The 21,244-nt window shown below is 35.9% G+C and overlaps 1 protein-coding gene across 2 annotated transcripts; it reads left to right on the top strand.

Annotated features, from left to right (window-relative positions):
• Positions 1-10,675: 10,675 nt before the first annotated feature.
• LOC311175554 (olfactory receptor 4F4) lies at positions 10,676-18,121 on the top strand (the record flags this gene model as incomplete). Of its 2 annotated transcripts, XM_084240482.1 has the most annotated exons (2): positions 10,676-11,024; positions 17,391-18,121. In XM_084240482.1, the coding sequence occupies 2 exons, from the start codon at positions 10,676-10,678 to the stop codon at positions 17,978-17,980; spliced, it is 939 nt and encodes a 312-aa protein (XP_084096608.1). In that variant the 3' UTR covers positions 17,981-18,121. The 2 variants fall into 2 exon arrangements, with proteins under 2 accessions (XP_084096608.1, XP_084096609.1); XM_084240483.1 differs by lacking the exon at positions 10,676-11,024 and having other exon boundaries at positions 17,048-18,121.
• Between the last annotated feature and the right edge of the window lie 3,123 nt (positions 18,122-21,244).

Raw genomic sequence — 21,244 nt, 5'->3', positions numbered from 1 at the left:
GAGAAGAGAAATGAGAATAGAAAATTGACCTATTTTTAATACAAGAAGAAATTTAATGAGTTTAAAGAATAAAATTAATCTTTAAATATAAATTTATGGGTGACATTTTTTAGGACTTGCTAATTACTCTAAATTATTTATTTATAAATAAATATATCATCATAAACTTACAGATTCAACAAATGAAATATGAGATGGGGTAAATCATAAAGAATATTTTTAAATTTCTATTTTAATGTTAGTTTAATTTAGATTAAGAAAATCAATTACATGTTACTTATGGTAAGCTCTGAATTCAAATTTGGCACTATCTTGAGCTGTCAGTTGAGGATGCTATTTTAGTTTTATGTTTAGAGTTGAGTGATAGCTGTTAGAGAATTTCTTTAACACTATCAACACTTTAATCATAGAAACATACTGAAATTATTTGAACTTTTGCCTGCCTCTCTATTATTCTAAAAATGAAGACCTCTAATATTCAATCATCCTAGGATGTGTATTTACATGCCCTGGTTTCTTTGAATGTGATTTCTGGGTCAGGCAAAAGATCCCCCAAGAGTTTATATCTCTGTAGTTGATAGTCTTGGATAAACATAAAGCCAAAATTTTTGAGGCACATTCAATTTAGTTGAGGATGTCTAGATTGGGAATAAAAATCTTTATGGAAGTTACACATAACATTTTTATTTGTTTCTACTGCTTTGTAAATAAAATCTGTGCAATTAAAAGAAACTAACACTGGGGCCTCCCTGGTGGTGCAAGGGGTTAAGATGCAGCACTATGAAGTTATCTGCAGCTACTGCAGCACAAATTCAATCCCCAGCCAGGGAGATGACACACATGGTGCAGCAGACCTCCCCTGACTCGCCCCCTGCTCCCCTCAGCAGTGTATTTCAGAAGATCTGCCTGTTCTGCTCCCTACTCTGTCTCTGGTTAATCCTCTCACCCACTGCATCTCTGGCCTGCGCCCCAGCTCTTGTATGCCTAAATAAATAACTGATTAAAAAAAAAAAAAAAACTAACACCTATGTTACTTTGTCCTATTTTTCTTGTAAACAAATCTCCTATGTAAACAAATCAATAATACTTTCTAATTCTTTACTATTCATTTGGATAGGAAATTCTTCTTTATTTAATCACTGCACACTACTCCCTCCTTCAAATATTCTAACTGGCTTCTGAAATAAAAGTCTCCTGGTTAACTCTTGGTGAATTCCTTCCCAGTATATTTGCTGAGTTTCTCTGATCAGTCCAATCATCAAGCTTAGTATTCCTCAGAATTCCATCTCTGGCTTTTCTCACACTGAACACTGTCCCTAGGTGACATCCATTCCCATGGCTTTAATTACCATGAAAAACCTAGGTTTTTTCAAAGTTTGGGTTCTATTCATTGAGTTCTTAATCCACAAGTGTAACTACCTACTTACTTGGATGCTTCACAAGCACCTTCCATTCAACAAGTCTAAAACTAAACTAATCATTTCCTTAAACCTGCTTCTCTTTGAAGGTTCCCAGTCACAATAAAATGACACAATGTTCACTCAGTTGATAAATTCAGTACCTGAGAGTAATAATGAACTCGACTCTCATTCTGATCCCCAACATTCAATAAATCAGCAAGTCCTATTAATTTCATCTTCTAAACACCTCTAAAATATGATTTCTTATTATCTTCTGCAGTGTCACCTTTTCTAAGCCTTCACATTATCTTTGGAATAGAACATTAAGTCACCTGGGAAGATATCCTATATTGCCAAAATCAACAAAGATATAAAATAATGATACTTCATTTAAAAAATAAATATTTAAAAAGAATATTAAGTTACCCACTTCAAATCTGATTTGTTTTAATCCCCATTGTCTTGACTTCCCTGAAATCTTCTCTAATCTTCAGGGCATTTCACTGACCAATCTGTCTGAGACATGTGCCCTTCACTCTTTACCTATTAATATCTACTTATTTACCAAATAGCATTTCCAACATCATTTGCCAGGAAGATTTCTCTGAACTCCTGGATCCAAAAGAACTCCTTCCATAGGATATTATTATATTAGTCCCTACTACCATTTTCATATTAGTCACATTCATAATTTCTTATTCAATATACATATTCTTTATTACACTTTAGATTCCATGTGAGAACTTACATTCATCATGTTTACTGCTATAACATCAATATGAAAAATGCTCAATAAACATTAATCACTGCATAAATGGATAAACCCAAATGAAGAGTGAAAACCTAGGAATGTGAATAATTTATTGAATAGTGTCATCTGGGCTTTCTTTTAGATTCAATTAAAGCTGACAGAAGTAAAGAACTCCCTCCTTTTGTTTCTCCTGTCTCTTTATTTTCTTGCTATCCTCTCCACAGTACTATGTAATGAAATCTTATGCATTCCTTTTGCAGTTTAGGTATATTCAAAGTTTGAGTCAATCTCAGCTGAAGCAGGCTGGAAATCATTTATCTCACACTTCGGTGGTATTCCTAGGTTTCAAATTCCACATTAACAGCTCTTGCTCCTTTGTTTGCCAAGGAGCCTTCTCCACTGCCAACCAAATACATGATCAATGCATTAGAAAATAGTCCTCAAATTACATCATGCTTTGAGCCTGGCTGGTCAACTACTTAGGACTTCATTTCTATCTAGATTCTCCCTCATTCATCTTAATATACTGTTTGCTGATAGTCTTCCACTTAGAACAAAGTCACATAAGGACAGGCACCCATTGGTATGATAGAATAAGTTACAGGGCATCCCTGGTGGTGCAAGGGGTTAAGATGCAAACTATGAAGCTGTCCGCAGCCTCTGCAGCACGAGTTCAATCCCCTGCCCGGCCAGGGAGCAACCCACATGGCGCAGTAGACCTCTCCTGACTCACTCACTGCTCCCCTCAGCAGTGCACATTGCAATCTGCCTGTCCTGTTCCCCACTCGGTCTCTGGTGAATCCTCTCGCTCCCCTCCTCACACCTCTGGCCTGTACCCCAGCTCTTGTATGCATAAATAAATCTTTAAAAAAAATAATAAGTTACAGAACTCTGTACTTTTCACTGTGCTACTAAAGAACAAGAAAAACAAAATCCCTCTAGTATCAGTTTAGTTGTGCTCCTTCTAGACAACTAAATTGCTTTACTACATTTTATATAAACTATAATTCATGTAACTGACCAGGCATTCCTATTATTCTTGTTTTTATACTTGTTTATAAATTTTGGGGGTCTCAATATTTTTCAAAAATTTCTTCTGCTACTCTAGAGAATATGATTCCCCTTGTTTCTGAACAAGAGAAAATTAAATACATCTCTAAACAAATACAACTCAAAAGAAAAATAAAGCCTTAGTAGTTTTGAGGAGTCCATCATAACCTGAAGGCCAAATTCTTACATACATTAAAGATAAAGCCAGCCTTTTCCAGACTGATCCAATAGCCTTGTGTAAGGTCAGGAACGGACACAGAGCAGGTTTTCTATGATCCTGCAGACTGGGTAAAGGAGGAGTCAGAGTCCTCAGTGGCTTTTTGCAGGCTTTTTTTAGGGTTTACCAGGTACACAGCAGGCAGGGGTACTGGGAGGCCAGGAGGCTGGCAGGCCTCCCAGCCCCCTCCGGTGATCTTCTGCTTCTCTTGCTTCTCTCTCAGCTTCTACTGGTGTCCCCGTGACACCGCCCTTAAAAGCCCAGTCGAATCCCATCTACCTATGCCCACATGCTACTCCAGGTGCCCGCCATCAGGCATGCATTCAGGACTGTAGGGTTCCGTCATCTATCCTAATGGCGGGAAGGTAGAAAAGCCTGATACCTTTTACCTTACCCTACACCTTGTCTCAGTGGCTTTGAATGATTATCTCCCTCTCAGGTAAACACAATACGATTATAAACAGCTCAAAATACCTCACTATATTTTCCTTTCTTTTAGGTTTGTATATGTTTTCACATGTCTTCTTAAGAAATTGACCATTCTCACTGGTGTAAGATGGTATCTCATGGTAGTTTTGATTTGCATTTCCCTGATTGCAAGTGATGTTGAACATTTTTTCATATGCCTGTTGGCCATTCGCATTTCCTCTTCAGAGAAGTTTCTTTTTAGTTCCTCTGTGACACTGGAAGGGATCATGCTCAGTGAAATAAGCCAAAAAGAAAAAGAAAAATACCGGATGGTCTCACTCATAGCAGGGATCTAGAAAACTTAAATAAGGGACCAGGAAAATGAATAACTATAAGAAAGTGAAAATCAAAATCAACAAAAACTATGAACCAGAGACACTTTTTGGGGGGTGGGAGGCGGGAGGGGAGGGATTGGGGTCAGAATGGGGGGATTGCAATAGTATGGGGAATATAAAAATAAAATTTATTAATTAAAAAAAATTAAAAAAAATAAAAATATAAAAAAAAAGAAAGAAAAAAAAAAAGAAAAGAAATTGACCAAATAAAATAGAAGTTTTACTTGCATCCAGTCAACTCTGGGAGGATAAAGGTTAAAAGTCTTCAAGCAGACCTTTATCCACATTACTCCAAAGTTTGACAATACATGTACACATTCACAGGTAAACATGATATAACTGATAACAGGTGAATGATCAATTTATTCCACAGTTATCAATTATAAGAATTATCTTCACATAGTACAGGTTAGAGATTTATTTTTTCAAGTATTATTTATGGAGCTATCTGCCTACTCAGGATATATTTTCATACCCTTATCTCAGTCTTTTCAGGCAAGTCACACCCCAAGTTCATATACCCTAAATTGGAAAATTTTAATACTAATCGACACATTATCTCAAAACCTTCCTTCTTCCCATCTGTTTCATCACCAGGCAATTCCTTCAATACTTCTCCCTTGGGAAAACCAATGTGACTCAAAGACTTAGTCCTCAGGAGAAATTAATGATGAGCTGGGTATTGGCCTTCTCTGCCGCATCTGTGGGTCACTCTCCAGTGCAGCTAGTTAGCTTCTTTTCCATTATGGAAAATCTTATATAAGGTTTTGTGTTTGGGGGAAAGGGATCACTCTTAACAGAAATGAAGACTAAGCTTTCTGAATCTCTCTTCTAAAAATACACATGACTGAACAGGCAGGTAAGAAAATATTTTTAAATTACAAAACAGTTTCTGTCATGGTTGCTTCCTTCCATCTCCCTCAACTTGCCTTCAATTTCTGCTCTTCTATAAAATATTTGTGTTGGAAATTTTCTGCTTTCTGAATTTTTTCTTTCCTTTTATTCCATATTATCTCTCTCCTCACATTTCAATCAATGAACTGAACTGAATCATCTTCTAAAAATTACATATACATACACTTTGATATTTTAATTTACTTAATGTGAAGATTTTTCAAGACTCACATGTTTCTGATTTCTGTGCTCTCCATCTCACTTTAAATATAATTTTCCATTGTGTGAAAACAGACATCTGGCCTCAGCTACTCCCATTCCTACTATTTAGGAACCAATTTCTATTTGAAAACAGAGGAAGGGAATCTCAGTTCTCAATTTCCAAGTTTCTGGTGTTTCTTCTCTTTTAATATTATGTTTCTGGACATTTGAAGGGCCCAGACAATGCCCAGTCTGAGAGGCTATGCTCAATTTTTAAAATATTCTGGTGCTACATCAGGAGATAGTATAGAAAGACCAGTATCTATAAATTCTGAAATGGAACTGTTCAAGAACTGGCCAGGTTATTTGAAGAACTGGGAAGAATAACATCAAATGAAAAAGGAAATAGTCTTGGGACCAACCTGGTGGCACAAAAGGTTAAGACACAGCACTATGAAGCTATCCACAGCCACTGCATCATAAGTTAGATCCCTCACCAGGGAGGTGACCCACATGGTGCCACAGACCTCTCAGGTCTCGCATGCTCCTCCCCTCAGCAGTGTATTTCAGCCAATCTGCCAGTTCTGTTCCCCACTCTGTCTCTGGTGAATCCTCTCACCCCTCTCACATCTGGCCTATACCCCAGTTCTTGTATGCATAAATAAATAAAACTTTAAAAAAGATAAAGGGAACAGTCTTTTAAGGAAAGGCCAGTTTTATTTTAAATGAAATAACTCCGGAGTGGAAAAATCTCTTCCAGCTAGATTGGAATAATCCTACCAAATAAAAATAATTCTAGATTTATGGGCCTCCGCTAGTGGCGCAGCAGTTGAGCGCTGGGCTGCAAAGCTGCCCGCAGCCTCTGCCGCACCGGTTCAATCCCCGGCCACCGACGAGGGTCCTGCATGGCGCAGACCTCTCCTGCCATGCCTGCTGCTCCCCTCAGCAGTGTATTTCGTCAGTCTGCCTATTCTGTTCCCTGCTCTGGTGAGTTCTTTCACCCTCCCATGCTTCTGACTGTACCCCGTGCTTGTATAAATAAATAAAAATAAATATTTAAAAAAATTATAATTCTAGATTTTTAATGATTTTTTATATTAAGGAGGTATACAATATTTTTGAAGAAGAGTACTGAACTGGAAGTTAGGCTGACTTCTGGTTCTGTTTCTGTAAATATATTGCTATAAATTCACTGAGTAGCCATTTAACCTCACTGGGTTGTTTCTCTACTTGTAGAATGAAGTAAATGGATGGGAAATCTGTGTTCTTTTCTACTTCTGTACAAATATAATTCTAATCATCTTTTCTGTTTAATATGTATCCACATTTCCTATTTAAAGATGTGCCCCCAGGCCCTGAAAGACTGACAAATTTTAAATCTCCAATAGAAAAGATGGCAAACTCTATGGGGAGTTGGAATCTGAAGAACTCCTGGGAGCGTCACAAAGTCACCATTGTTTCTGAAGAAGGCAGAAAAATGAAATGCATGGTCTTTTTCTCCAAACAAGTTTTCTGAAGTCATGATTTCTTCACAATGATAAATACTAATTCCAGATGTCTGAAACAGATAGGGTGGGACTTTCCTCATTTACCTAAATAATTACTTTTTTATACTTGGTTTGTCCACAGGAAGCATAGGCTTGTGGAAAAGTATCATTAAATTCAATTTCTTTACATATTTGTCAGTTACTATTTTGCTTCTTTAAACAAGTTAGTACCTATTTCTAGAATATTTATTCATCAAATTTTTTGAGCTTTTTCATTTACCAGGCATTATTTTAGGCAGGTGGTACAGTGTTGACCAAAGCACAAAGGGGGTGGGGAGGTTCCTACATTATGAACTTATATTTTGTTATTTTTTTAAATTTTTTTAAGATTTATTTATTTGTTTGTTTGTTTATTTGTTTATTTATATAAGCACTGGGTACAGTCAGAAGCGCGGGAGGGTGAGAGAATTCACCAGAGCCAGAGCAGGGAGCAGAACAGGCAGAAGGACCAAAGTACACTGCTGAGGGGAGCAGTGGGCGGCAGGAGAGGTCTGCGTGCCATGCGAGTCCCTCCTCCAGTGGCCGGGGAGCAGCTGGGGGTCGAACCCGCGCTGCAGAGGCTGCGGGCAGCTTTGCAACCCAGGGCTCAACTGCTGCGCCATGGGGGAGGCCCCATTATGAACTTTTATTTTATATTTATTAAAACTCTAAATATCAGAACTAGAGTAAGTAAAATACTTCCTGGATGCTAAAGAGATGTTTTTGATCAGTTATTGCCTAATTTTTTAGAGATGACTCACCTGCCAGTTAGCTAAACCATTATCTCTGCACCACCAAACCTCACTGCCACACCTATTATCCATATACTAAGTCTTAACTTTTCTAACAGTAACTTTTTTCCCACAGCTTCACTACTACTTCCCATCCTTTCAGTCAAAATGTATGTAAAATAGTATATAAAAATCCAAATGAGGTTCACAATCTTAATTATTCATAACGCTTCAATATGTGTTGACTTAAATAATGACAAATGGCTTAAGCAGAAATGCAGTTACATCAATGCCTCTTCTGATCACCTTTTTAATCTTCATAATTTCTCCTTTGAATTCTTATTCCTTCTCCTACATTTTTTGTTGTTCTACTCTTTTTCCATTCCATGTTCATTCTTCCTGTTTCTTTAGATTTTCTTTCCTGCTTATTCCTTATCTGTTCTACCACACTGATTATACTCATAGTGTAATTCTGTATTGTGAATGTCCCATTTTAGAATAATTAAAGATCATAGATCAAATTACATGCTACAAATGGTAACTTTTAGCCTTTTAGGTTGCTTCAGGTAGTATGAAAATTTCCCATTTAAACACTTGTTTACCACTCAAAAACTATTTTAGAGTATTAATTCAACAGTAGTGAGAATTTTTTAAATTGACTATTCCTTTTATAATGTCAACATTCACTTTAATGATGAGATTATCCAAGCATTGGATTTATATGTTTTATATCTTAGTTTAACGGGTAAAACATTTTTCTTAACCAAATAACATGGTTCTTTGGTCCACTATTTCTCCAAAGACACTGAATTCAGTAGTGAGCTTAGGAAGTTACCAGATAACTTCTGCTCACTGGAATAGAGGTCATTACCATGAAACCTCCCAGGGACGACTTTATTAACTCTATAATGCTCCCCTGATTAAATTCCCGTCACAAAAGCCACTGTCCACATGCCACTGCAACATGTATAATTTATATATGAATGAGAAATATAGTGATAGTAAAAATGAATTGAAAATGGTAAAACAGAGAAATTGAAAGTTCATTAGATAATGAAAAAAGGCAAAAGGCAATGTAAGAATTGATCAAGAGGTAACAAAAATAATTGAAAATTGTGGAAATAGGAAAGAAATCAAAGCTACTTGTCTCCAAAAGCTATAGCTTTCCCCAAATATTACCTCTATTCTCCCATTGCACTTTAATTCCTCTATTCATTTCACCATTTGTTGCATCTCTCTTAATATATTCCACTGCAATATTAATAATGGTGCTTACTGTGAATTGGATTCAGTTGTTTTTGTGGGTACTAGAACTCATTCCAAATGGCTAACCCTTGTCAAAGTAAAGCAGGGTCAATTACCTGGATGGGTTGAACTAAGAAGTTTCAACTTCAGGAGAGTTTTGTACAACGTCCAAGAAGTTTAATTAGTTTCATTTATTTACCTGTATTCCCCTCTTTAAATGTTTTCATCTGAGTCAATTTCTGGCAGTTTATAAAATGACTGATAGGATAAGAGGAGTATTAAAATGCTTTATTTCCTAAGCCATTCCTTCAATGATCCGTGATCTTTGCTGTTATCATAAAAAAAAAAAAACTAATATAAATGTGATGGGATGCTGAAAGATATTTCAAAATCTAAAAAGAGAATTTTAAAAGTTCTAAAAATATCAAATACAACTACTGTTATTTAAAGTTTTGGTGTATGCAAACTGTTTCCTTTATTGCACTTGATATTATAAAGAAACATCTTCCTAATGCTGTTATAAACTTATCTATTAATATTTATTTTAAGGACTACTATATCCCATTATGTGCATAGCTTTAAGCCTAATCTTTGGCATTTAAATTGTTCAAAGTTTTACCACCATAAAGTTTGATGAATACTTTTGTAGCAAAAACTTATTCTGTACAAACAGAATCCCATAAGGAATAGTATTGTATCGAATAATATAGACTTAAGATTCTTTATGTATGAAGATACTATTTCACTAAGAAATTGACAGTTTTCATAGTACTATCGTAAAACTATTTTCTATATATGAAAAAAATAGCATTACATTTGATTACATTTAATTTCTAAGGAAGATTTTTATGTAGATGCATACACATACATATATAATTTTTATTTCTTAATTCTCTCTTCATATTATTTGTCTGTTTACCTACTAGATCCTAGTGCTTTAAATGACTGGTTTGATTTTTTTTTTTAAAGATTTATTTATTTATTTATACAAGCACTGGGTACAGTCAGAAGCGCGGGAGGGTGAGAGAATTCACCAGAGCCAGAGCAGGGAGCAGAACAGGCAGAAGGACCTAAGTACACTGCTGAGGGGAGCAGCAGGAGGCAAAAGAGGTCTGCTCGCCATGTGGGACCCTCCTGTGGTGGCCGGGGAGCAGCCGGGGATTGAACTGGTGCTGTAGAGGCTGCGGGCAGCTTCACAACCCAGCGCTCAACCACTGCGACACCGGGGAGGCCCCTGGTTTGATTTTTTTAATATTATGAATATATCAACATTTTGTCTAGAATTCCAAGTTCAAGTATTATTTATGCATAGGTCTGGAATTTAATAGTTTTTAAGGACATTTAGGAAATAGGCTTCAGAGGGTACTTAACTGGTAGTATGAATTTTATGCTCATTTCAAATTTTTACTTCATTATATTATTCTTGATTTTGTCTTTAAAGATTGTCCTTTTTTATTTTTAAGGCCATTTTTGCATGCTCATATATACTCTTTAAATTTTCTTGGATTCAACTTTTATTTTTGGTTTTAATTTTTATTATTTTCTCTCACCTGAATTCCTTGAGCATCTTTTCCACATTCTTTTCTAGCTTGAGTTGCCTGATTAGTTCACATATCTGAATAAATGAGATTATTTAAAGCAATAGCTTTCCTCAAAGTCAGGTCATATTACATTAATTGATATACCCTGAGAGCCCATTATTTTATAATCTCCTAAAATTAAGTAAAAGACCATTAATAACCAATTTAATCAATCAATATTTTAGCCCATTCTTTTTAATGCCTTTAAGTTGACCCTTCTCTTCTTTTCAGGTCATTTCAGCATCTCCCCTTCAATGGACCAATTAAATTAAATTCAATGGACCAAGTAAACAGCTCTGTGGTAACGGAATTTGTATTACTAGGACTTACACATTCCTTAGGAATGCAACTCTTTCTTTTTTTTTTCTTCTCTCTATTCTATGTGGGAATTATTCTGGGAAACATCTTCATCGTGTTCACAGTGATTTTTGATTCTCACCTCCACTCCCCCATGTATATTCTTCTCGCCAACCTATCACTCATTGACCTAGGCCTTTCATCTACCACAATTCCTAGGATGATATCTGATCTTTTCAGTGACTGTAAAATCATTTCCTTCCACAACTGCATGATACAAATGTTCTTTATCCATGTCATGGGAGGAGTTGAGATGGTGCTGCTCATCGCCATGGCGTATGACAGGTACACAGCAATCTGCAAGCCTCTCCATTACCTAACTATCATGAATCACAAAATGTGTATGCTTTTGGTAGTGGCTGCTTGGATCACTGGAGTGATTCATGCTATGTCTCAGTTTGCTTTTGTCATAAATTTACCTTTCTGTGGTCCTAATAATGTGGGGAGTTTTTACTGTGATCTTCCTCGAGTTATTAAACTTGCTTGCAAGGACACTTACAGACTAGAATTTGTGGTTACTGCCAACAGTGGCATCATCTCGATGGGAACCTTCTTTTTCTTAATTGCATCATATATTTTTATTCTGGCTACTGTCAGACAACATTCTTCAAAGGACTTATCTAAAGCATTCTTCACTTTATCAGCTCATATTACTGTAGTGGTTTTGTTTTTTGTTCCATGCATGTTTCTCTATGTGTGGCCTTTCCCTATAAAGTCACTGGATAATTTTTTTGCCATTGTGGACTTTGTTGTCACTCCAGTATTAAATCCTGCTATCTATACTTTAAGGAACAGAGATATGAAGCTGGCAATGAGAAGGCTAAGTCGACAGGTAGTAAGTTCTAAGGACATGACATGAAAGACTTCACTGATGAAAGTACAAGATGACTGTCATGAACCATCAGCCTCCTCATGAGCATGGTAAAAACCATGAACTGTGTACATTTTCATTATTGCCTTTAAAAAACTGAAACATCTACAGAAAAAAAGAGGCATTCAAAGAATTTCATTTTCAGATAGAGTTGCAACAATTTTTGTAAATTCTAAAAAATAAAGTATTGTGTACTTCTATCTAACCCACATATCTAAATTGTAGTTACCATCAATGACCACGTTTAGCTTTCGTAGATACGATGAGAAATCAATCAATATTTCTCATGGAAATTATGTATGTCCAATGGATAAAGTGAGTGTATGTAAACCAGTAGACATTAAAATGGAAGAAAAAACCATTCTCATCCTAATTATATTTTAAGTTAGATAAATAGGCAGTCATTACTATGTTACAATTCTTAATTGGTTTCAGCCTTTTCTTTGACTGTCAATATATTTTGTACAATGTTATTTTTGAAACAAATTCTATTGTTTTGCATTATGCAAAATTGTCTGTGCTCCATATTTTTCAGTAGAAAAATTCTGTTGCCTCTGCAGTCTTCCTCCAAGCATTTCTTGATTCCCTCTAAAAAATATGTCTACAGTTAATTTTAAAAGTATCTTAAGGGACATATTTCCAAAAATAGGGTACCCCAATCAGATCTCAGCTTGTTTAATGTGCCTGTTCTTAAACTAAGGCACTTAATAGTAAGAGATAATTGACATCTTCACCTGAAATGTCTAAGGAGCACAACTGGTCTAGGAGCACAATTGAGAGATGAAGTGAATGTATTTTTATGAATGATTTAAGGACCATTAATTGTGAAGACTCACCTGAGTTGAGTTGTGATGATTCAACTTTTAATGATAATTAGAGGTACTCAATAAAATAATAAATGACATGAGTCTTCTTATTAATGGTTAAGATGTTTTTCTTATATTTTATCCACAAATTGATCATTAGAATTTTATGCTATCAAACTCTGAAGCATTATTACTTTTTGTCTTATTAGTCCCTTTGGATTTTAATTTTGCCTCTTTATCTTATTTTAAGTAGTTTACTACAAATCGTAAAAAGTGTAAGGTAGTAAAGATACCTAACTAAGCCAAGAAATAGTGACAACTGCCTTTAACTCAAGAAGCAGCTGTGTGTTTCCTCATGAGAGGACCTGTTAGCGTATAAAAGCTGCCTCGGTACTCAATGCTCAGGCTGGCTATTTCCAGTTCACTTCACCCGCCCCTGGTCACTTTCATTAATGACTCTTAACTAATCGAATGGTATATTAAGGAGGACAATTCATATAGATTTTTCCTGTCAGAAATTTTATGCTATAAGAGATACAAATAGAAGGAAAATCTGTAATCTTCTTTGCTCTGAAGGTTGCCGAGTATCTTCCAGTTATGACGGAGGTAAGTGAAATGGTGAAAGCGAAATACATTAGCAGAATGAAACAAATTATAGCATTTTATTGGAAATGAGATGCTTTCATTAAAAATAATATACTCTGCAAAATTCAACTGCATGTTTAGCTTCAGGAAACACAGAATAATCTCATGAGGTTGGCTTAAGGACTTACAAGAGTTGGTATAAATAACATTAGCAGGATAGCCCTTGCTGTATTATATTAGCAACAACTGCCCAATTCTGAACTTTCTAGACTAATCTATTATTTCCTCTCTAATTGAGGTTCCTTTTATTCATATTTCCCCAAATTGAGTGTTCTCTTAACTCTTTCCCTACCATGCTGAGAAGGAAAATGATTGTTCATGACTACCCTTAGACTTCTTTTTTATACTGGGAAAAATTTTTAAATTGTTAAATTTTTAGAGAACTTTGAAAACGGTAATATGAGCTTTTTGGACAGGGCTGAGGAATGAGATTCAGGGTAATGAAGAGAAAGGTGTATGGGATATGGTATAATTGTGATTAAGAGAACAAAACATGGACACTCAGCTCACTAAGAAATTTAACAGGAATAACCCTTTATCCACTCATGTCTCCCTTATCATTTTCCCCTCCTCTCTTTTACATCTTACTTGCTTGCTGACTTAATCACTACACCTTATCCTACAAGTCTTCTGATAGCCATGTTTCTACTTCTGGCTACCATTTCTCTTACTGAACAAATGCTTGAAACAGTAGTTTTCTCTCGCCAAAAACAAGTGGAATAGCTTATAAGTCATTTGTGTAGTCACTTTTCACTCTAGCTTAGTAGACAGCCACTTAAAAGGATGCCCCAACAATACCCCTAGATGTGTAGACAACTATCATTTTCCTTTACCTCCTTCCAAACTTATTCCTATTGTAAAAGTAATTCATGTCATATATTGCCATACTAGTGCTCATCAAAATATCATCAGAAATAAGATGACAATGCTCACCATTACTCAGAATAAAAACATTAGCCTCATAATTTTTCATATTCCACATCCTGTTCACAAATATCTGTCTTACTACCTTAGTAATGGCTATTGTGCACTGCACTGACTACAATTTGTTAGAAATGCTCATAATTCTTCAGTAATTCTTCACTATTTCATAATAAATAAAAAATTCTTAGTAGGCATGACAAAACCATTTTTCAATTTTATCTTCTTTTAAACTCCTTTACATTTCATGCACATTTTATTACATTTTTCTCACGTTTTTATTTCAGCTATGACTTCCCTTTCTTTTATCCTTTATTTCAGTTTTTAAATTATTTTTCTGTTATTTTATTTATTGTTATTTTATTTTCACCATTGAATTCGGCTTAACTTCTTTTTCTTTTTTTTCTTTTTTTTTAATTTTTTTATAGAGGCATGCTTTATTTATTTATTTGTTTGTTTGTTTTGTTTATACATGCACTGGGTACAGTCAGAAGCGCGGGAGGGTGAGAGAATTCACCAGAGCCAGAGCGGGGAGCAGAGCAGGCAGAAGGACCTAAGTACACTGCTGAGGGGAGCAGCGGGCGGCAGGAGAGGTCTGCGCGCCATGTGGGACCCTCCTGTGGTGGCCGGGGAGCAGCCAGGGATCGAACTGGCGCTGCAGAGGCCGCGGGCAGCTTCGCAACCCAGCGCTCAACCGCTGCGCAACCAGGAAGGCCCTTAACTTCTTTTTCTAAGCATTTTTGTTTAACTTAAACTTCCTCTATGGCTGAATCTCTACATCTGTCTTAGTCTTCTATGTTTTCCACAAAAGTTCCTAGAAGCTATAAGAATTATTCTGAAATTGCATGCTTCCTCATTCCCAAAGAGTTTTAGAGTAACAAGATTTTGAGAATTTTTTTTAAAGATTTATTTATTTATTTATACAAGCACTGGGTACAGTCAGAAGCACGGGAGGGTGAGAGAATTCACCAGAGCCAAAGAGGGAGACAGAACAGGCAGACTGACTGAAATACACTGCTGAGGGGAGCAGCGGGCAGCAGGAAAGGTCTGCGCGCCATGTGGGACCCTCGACCGGTGGCCGGGGATCAAAGTGGCACTGCAGAGGCTGCAGGCAGCTTCACAACCCAGCGCTCAACCGCTGTGCCACCGGGGAGGCCCGGTTTTGAGAATTTTTGGTCCAATGCACTCTTCTAAACATGGGAACAAAGGTATATAGGAAATTGACAATCAATTATTTTATTATGATTGCTATTTCCAGAATACAAGTAAAAATGTTTAATGATTATTGTGCAAATAGGATTTATTAATCAGAAGATGATAAATCTAATTACTGATAACTATCTAAATCTATCGAGCAGTTATTAAATATAAAAACTGTGCAAAACAAACATTTACTATTTCATTTGAAATTCAAATAACCATAAGAAGTGAACATAACTAGTATCCACATTCACAAAAGTGGTAAAATAAGTCTTAAAAAGGTCCAAGGTCCAAAGACTATATATACCACAACTTACTCATTTGTCCTTGAGCACTTGGGCTGTTTATACAAGTTAGCTATTGTAAATAGTGCTGCAATGAACACAGAAGTGCATTATATGTGTTTTTGTATTCTTAGGTTTGATACCTAGGAGTAGAACTGCTGGATCATATGGTAGATCTATTTTTAATATTTAGGAACCCTCCATGTTATTTTCATATAAGGCATTGACTAGTCTACATCCTGCCAACAGTGTACAAGTGTTTATTTTTTTCAACATCCTCACCAACATTTGTTTCTGGACTTTTTGATCTGTGTCATTCTCAGAGGTGTGCAATGGTATCTCATTGTGGGTTTAAAAAAAAAAAAGATTTATTCATTTATGCATACAAGAGCTGGGATACAGGTCAGAGATGCAGGAGGTGAGAGGACTTACCAGAGACAGAGTGGGGAACAGAACAGGCAGACTGACCGAAGCACATTGCTGAGGGGAGCAGCAGGTGAGTAGGGAGAGGTCTGCTGTGCTATGTGGGTTGCTCCCTGGCCGGCCGGGGATCAAACCCGTGCTGCAGAGGCTGCGGACTGCTTCATAGTGCAGTGCTTAACCCCTTGCACCACCAGAGAGACCTTCTCATTGTGGTTTTGATTTGCATTTATTTGTTTGATGATATGAACTCATCATTTCCAACAACATGGATGGAACTGGAGGGGATAATGCTAGGCTAAATAAGTCAGAATGAGAAAGACAAGTACTGCATGCTTTCACTTATATATGGAATATAAAGAACCAAAAAAGAGGGTCAGTCAAAAGCAAACTACTAACAAACCCTAGAAATCTGTCTGCAGAATTAAACTTACAGGGGTAGGGGGATTGTGGAAAGCAAAGTATGGAGGGGTCCTAATGGATTATGGTGGAAGACTATGGGTACCTTGGTTGTGGGTATGGTGTGGTAACATACATCTTAAGAGGTGTGGTACTATATGTCTGAATTACATAAAGTATTGTAAACCAATTTTACCTCAATAAAATTTAAATAATAAAAAATTAAAAATAAAGACTATATACAAACCCATATAACTGCCTCACATAGCAAAATTGTAAATGAGGATTTGTTTGAATGTGATGGATTTCCAATTACTACACATTAAAAAAAAGCCTTGGTAAATATGAAGCTCATACAATTTTTGTATATAAGAGCTAAGATGTGGGCTAAGAATATAAGCTGTTTTCAGATTTACAAAAAAAGGGGATAAAGGTAGGTGATAGTATGGACTTAGAGAGTACAATGGACAGTTATTTTATTAGTAATATGCCCAGCAAAAAGTGCAAACACTGCAAAAACTTGGAATATATGACTATAAGGCATAGTCAGTGGGGGAGTGTGGGATAAAATGTTGAGTCTACATTGCTTGCATTTTGAATATCTTTATAACAAACTATAGAAAGTCATTATGAGTGAGCAGAATTATTGAAAATGAAGCTTTGAATTTCAATATAACTCTGACTTCCTTCTTATTATCTTCTCCAAGGTGACTACAGAGATTATTTCCTGGAACGAATCAATAAGTGAAACAAATCACTCCATGGTGACTGAGTTCATTTTTTTGGGACTGTCCGATTCTCAGGAACTGCAGATTTTCCTATTTGTGTTCTTTTTTGTATTCTATATAGGAATTGTGTTTGGAAACCTTCTTATTGTCACAACTGTAACTTCTGACTCCCACCTGCACTCACCCATGTACTTCCTGCTCGCTAACCTCTCACTCGTTGATCTGTGTCTGTCCTCAGTTACAGCCCCTAAGATGATTGCGGACTTTTTCCGTAAACGCAAAGTTATCTCTTATAAGGGCTGCCTTACTCAAATATTTCTCCTTCATTTATTTGGTGGGACTGAGTTGGTGATCCTTATAGCCATGGCCTTTGACAGATATATAGCAATCTGTAAACCCCTTCGCTACACTACAATTATGCGAGGCAATGTATGTATTGGCATTGTGACAGCTGCATGGGGGACTGGCTTCCTACACTCAGTGAGCCAGTTGGCCTTTGCAGTGAACTTACCCTTCTGTGGTCCCAATGAAGTTGACAGCTTTTATTGTGACCTTCCTAGGGTCATCAAGCTTGCCTGCACAGACACATACAGATTGGATATCATGGTCATCGCTAACAGCGGTGTGCTCACTGTGTGTTCTTTTGCTCTCCTCATTGTCTCCTACACTATCATCTTAGCGACCATCCTGCATCGCCCTTCAGACAGGTCTACTAAGGCTCTGTCCACTTTATCTGCTCACATCACAGTTGTTCTTTTGTTCTTTGGACCATGTATCTTCATTTATGCCTGGCCATTCCCCATCAAATCATTAGATAAATTTCTTGCTGTGTTTTATTCTGTGGTCACTCCTCTCTTGAATCCAATAATATACACACTGAGGAACAAAGACATGAAAAGTGCAATGAAACGGCTGAGAAAATGGAATGTGAATTCTAGGATAAAATCTTAGATCTTAGACCAATCTGAGATAAGGACATAGCATATTATCAAACTGGTAAATTACTTAGTAAAGGTCATGAAAATTTTACCTTTCATTTTCTTAGCAATTGTCAAAGAACTTTTACATACATTGCCTCAATTTACCCTTTGACAATCTTGTACTTTAAATATTTAGGTACAGATGGAAGTTTAATATCATGCTTTGCAAATATCTCACTAATTCTCAGAAATATGAAAGACATAAATGTGTTAGAATTTGTACAGCCCTTTGTGTTCCTGAGTGACACAGAAGGTAAGAGAAGATAAAAACTAGCCTAGTTTCTAAGATTTTGTTAGATTTTTGTTTGGCTCAATTTCCCTAAACTCATAAAGGTGCCACACACCTAACCAAAAGCTACACTTAGTGATAAAAAATATATGTCAACTTTTTTTTTGACCATCTAATAAAATTATTATGAAATTAGCATTATTTTTATATCTTCATAATCAGCATTTCTCTTTAAATGCTGTATGTACATAACTCAAAAAGGAAAAGCTGGTGAGGTGATTTTAAGAAAACAATTTTTCCTAAACATTTAAGTGTTAGTAACAGTCTACATTGAGTACTTTTATATATTTAATTAATTAAACACAATCACATTGGATTTCCTAAAGTACATCAAACATCTTAAAAAACTAACAAAACATTATCAAATGCTTACAAAAATTATTATATAACATTGATTTTTAAGTTGCGAATACCATGCATATAAAGTTATTCATCATATCCACATTTTAATTATTATTTTTATGAGGTTTAAAAAAATTCCTATTCTGAATTTAAGTTCACCACCTATCACTGTAACACTATGTCACCTATTACTATAATATTATGTTACCTATCACTATAACAGGCATGAAGTACTTTATAAAGAGTTATAGGAAGAGTGAGTCTGACAACAAGAAATTTGCCTTATAGATACCTATAATATTTTGGTATATATCTGCTCACAGAGCAATAAACAGTATTTAGAGAGATCCAAGTTTTTCAGCATGTCAGCACAAAGTATATCATTTGGACCTATCTATGTCATTTTCCACTGTTAGTTTTTAAGAGTGCAAGATTGTGTGTTTGTTTGTTTTTCTTTTTTTAATGATGTGTCATTATTTTATATCCTGCTTTGTTTTTCACAATATGGCATTTCTCCCCTCAAGTGTGGTCACCCTAGTTTTCCTACCACCAGAGCATCATAGTCCTTCACAATAGTCTATTAAAAGCAAAAATTTCCAAGTTAAAAAGAGATGGCTTCAACTCTACTTAGCCGTACAAACCATAGCAATGGGCACATTGTTTAACATTCATAAGCTTCAGTTTTCAGTATTCATATATGTAAAAGGGAGATAATTCTTATACACAAGATTATTTAAGGGTAATGAAACAATAGGGTAAGTAGCATATCTGGTGGCATATTTTCAGGATTCAATAATTATTAGGAACTAATTATTATTAAGATCATATAAATTCTATAAATCCACAAGCCAAGTTCTCAACATTTATTTTATGCCACATGCTCAAGGGATAGGGCCCATTCCAGTTTTAACAGATGTTCATTTGAGGGCATAGCAGTTAAGTGGAAGCGTACAGATTTATGTGAAAGCATGTACTCATGCACAGATACTCTATCCCCCTAGGAAGGATGCCAAAAAGACGATGTAGAAGTGGAGAAAAGTATCGGTTAAAGAAATGCTTGACAAGTGAGTGACAAATAGCTGTTCTATGGTAAGAATCACTAATTATTACTAATTCTAAGTAGAAAAGGAATGTAGTTTTTCAAAGTGTGGTGTGAATTAATAAGGAGAACCAGATGATGAAAGGATTAGGATTATGTTTACCCAGAAAAAAGAGAATAGAAACTCCATGAGTAGCTTAAAAGCAGAAGAAAATTAGTATATGATTAATTATAGTCTCTCAAATTGGTGGAGAAATGAAGGACCTATTAATATGATAGTGGAATAACTGGATAGTAAGATGGAAAAAGATAGATATATTGGAACTAATCCTCATGCCAGGACAATTTCTCAATGTATTCAAATATAAATCTACATAAACAATTTTAAAATGCAAATATCTTTATAATCCATGGATATAATAAATATTGATAACATGAACCTTATTAACTACAATCAATATTTTACTACTTATCAATATTACCACTATACTACTGTACAGTATCAACTACTTATCAATAAATTTAACAACATAAAATTAAAGATTTCACTGCATCATAAAACTATGAGAAAAGTAAAAAAGATCAATCATACACTAGGGGAAAGTATTTTCAACCCACATCAAAAGATTGATAGTTTTTTTTTTTTAAGATTTATTTTATTTCTACAAGAACTGGGGTACAGGCCAGATGTGTGGGAGGGTGAGAAGACTCATCAGAGACAGAGCAGGCAGACTGACCAAAACACATTGCTGAGGGGAGTAGCTGGTGAGACAGGAAGGTCTGACACACCATGTGGGCCACTCCGTTACTGGCAGGGATTGAACCGCCACTGCAGAGGCTGCGGACAGCCTCACAGCACTGTGCTCAATGACCTGCGCCACCAGGGAGGCCCAAAAGATTAATAGTTTTTTTGTTTTTTTAAAGATTTATTTATTTATTTATACAAGTACTGGGTACAGTCAGAAGTGCGGGAGGCTGAGAGAATTCACCAGAGCCAGAGCCGGGAGCAGAACAGGCAGACTGACAAAGTACACTGCTGAGGGGAGCAGCAGGCATGGCAGGCGAGGTCTGCGCGCCATGTGGGACCCTCCCCTGTGGTCAGGGATCGAACCGGCGCTACAGAGGTTGCGGGCAGCTTCGTAGCCCAGAGCTCAACCACTGCGCCACCAGGGAGGCCCAAGATTAATAGTTTTAATACACAAAGAACTTCTAAAAAAAGAAAGCATAAGATGGGCAGAATAAATGAATTTACAGTTCATATAAAGGAGATAATTCTATACACATGAAAAAATGTTCAAACTCTCTCATATTAAGATATATGCAGAGTAAAACTAAAGTAAAACATTAATTTTGACTTGAAAGATATCAAACATCTGATGTCAATATTTAACAATATAACTTGTTGGTAAAGCTATAAAAGGCATTTATAAGGATTCTTGATGAAAATAAAAAATGGTATAAATTCTTGACATTTCTGCAAAATTGACTATGCTACTAACTTTTGGTCCAGCAATTCTATTTCTATTCTCTATATTTGCAAAAATATAAAATTATCAATGTACAAG

Source organism: Talpa europaea (assembly GCF_964194135.1).
Source record: "Talpa europaea genome assembly, chromosome: 8".
Classification (NCBI taxonomy): Eukaryota; Metazoa; Chordata; class Mammalia; order Eulipotyphla; family Talpidae; genus Talpa; species Talpa europaea.
This window is presented reverse-complemented; position numbering and strand designations above follow the sequence as displayed.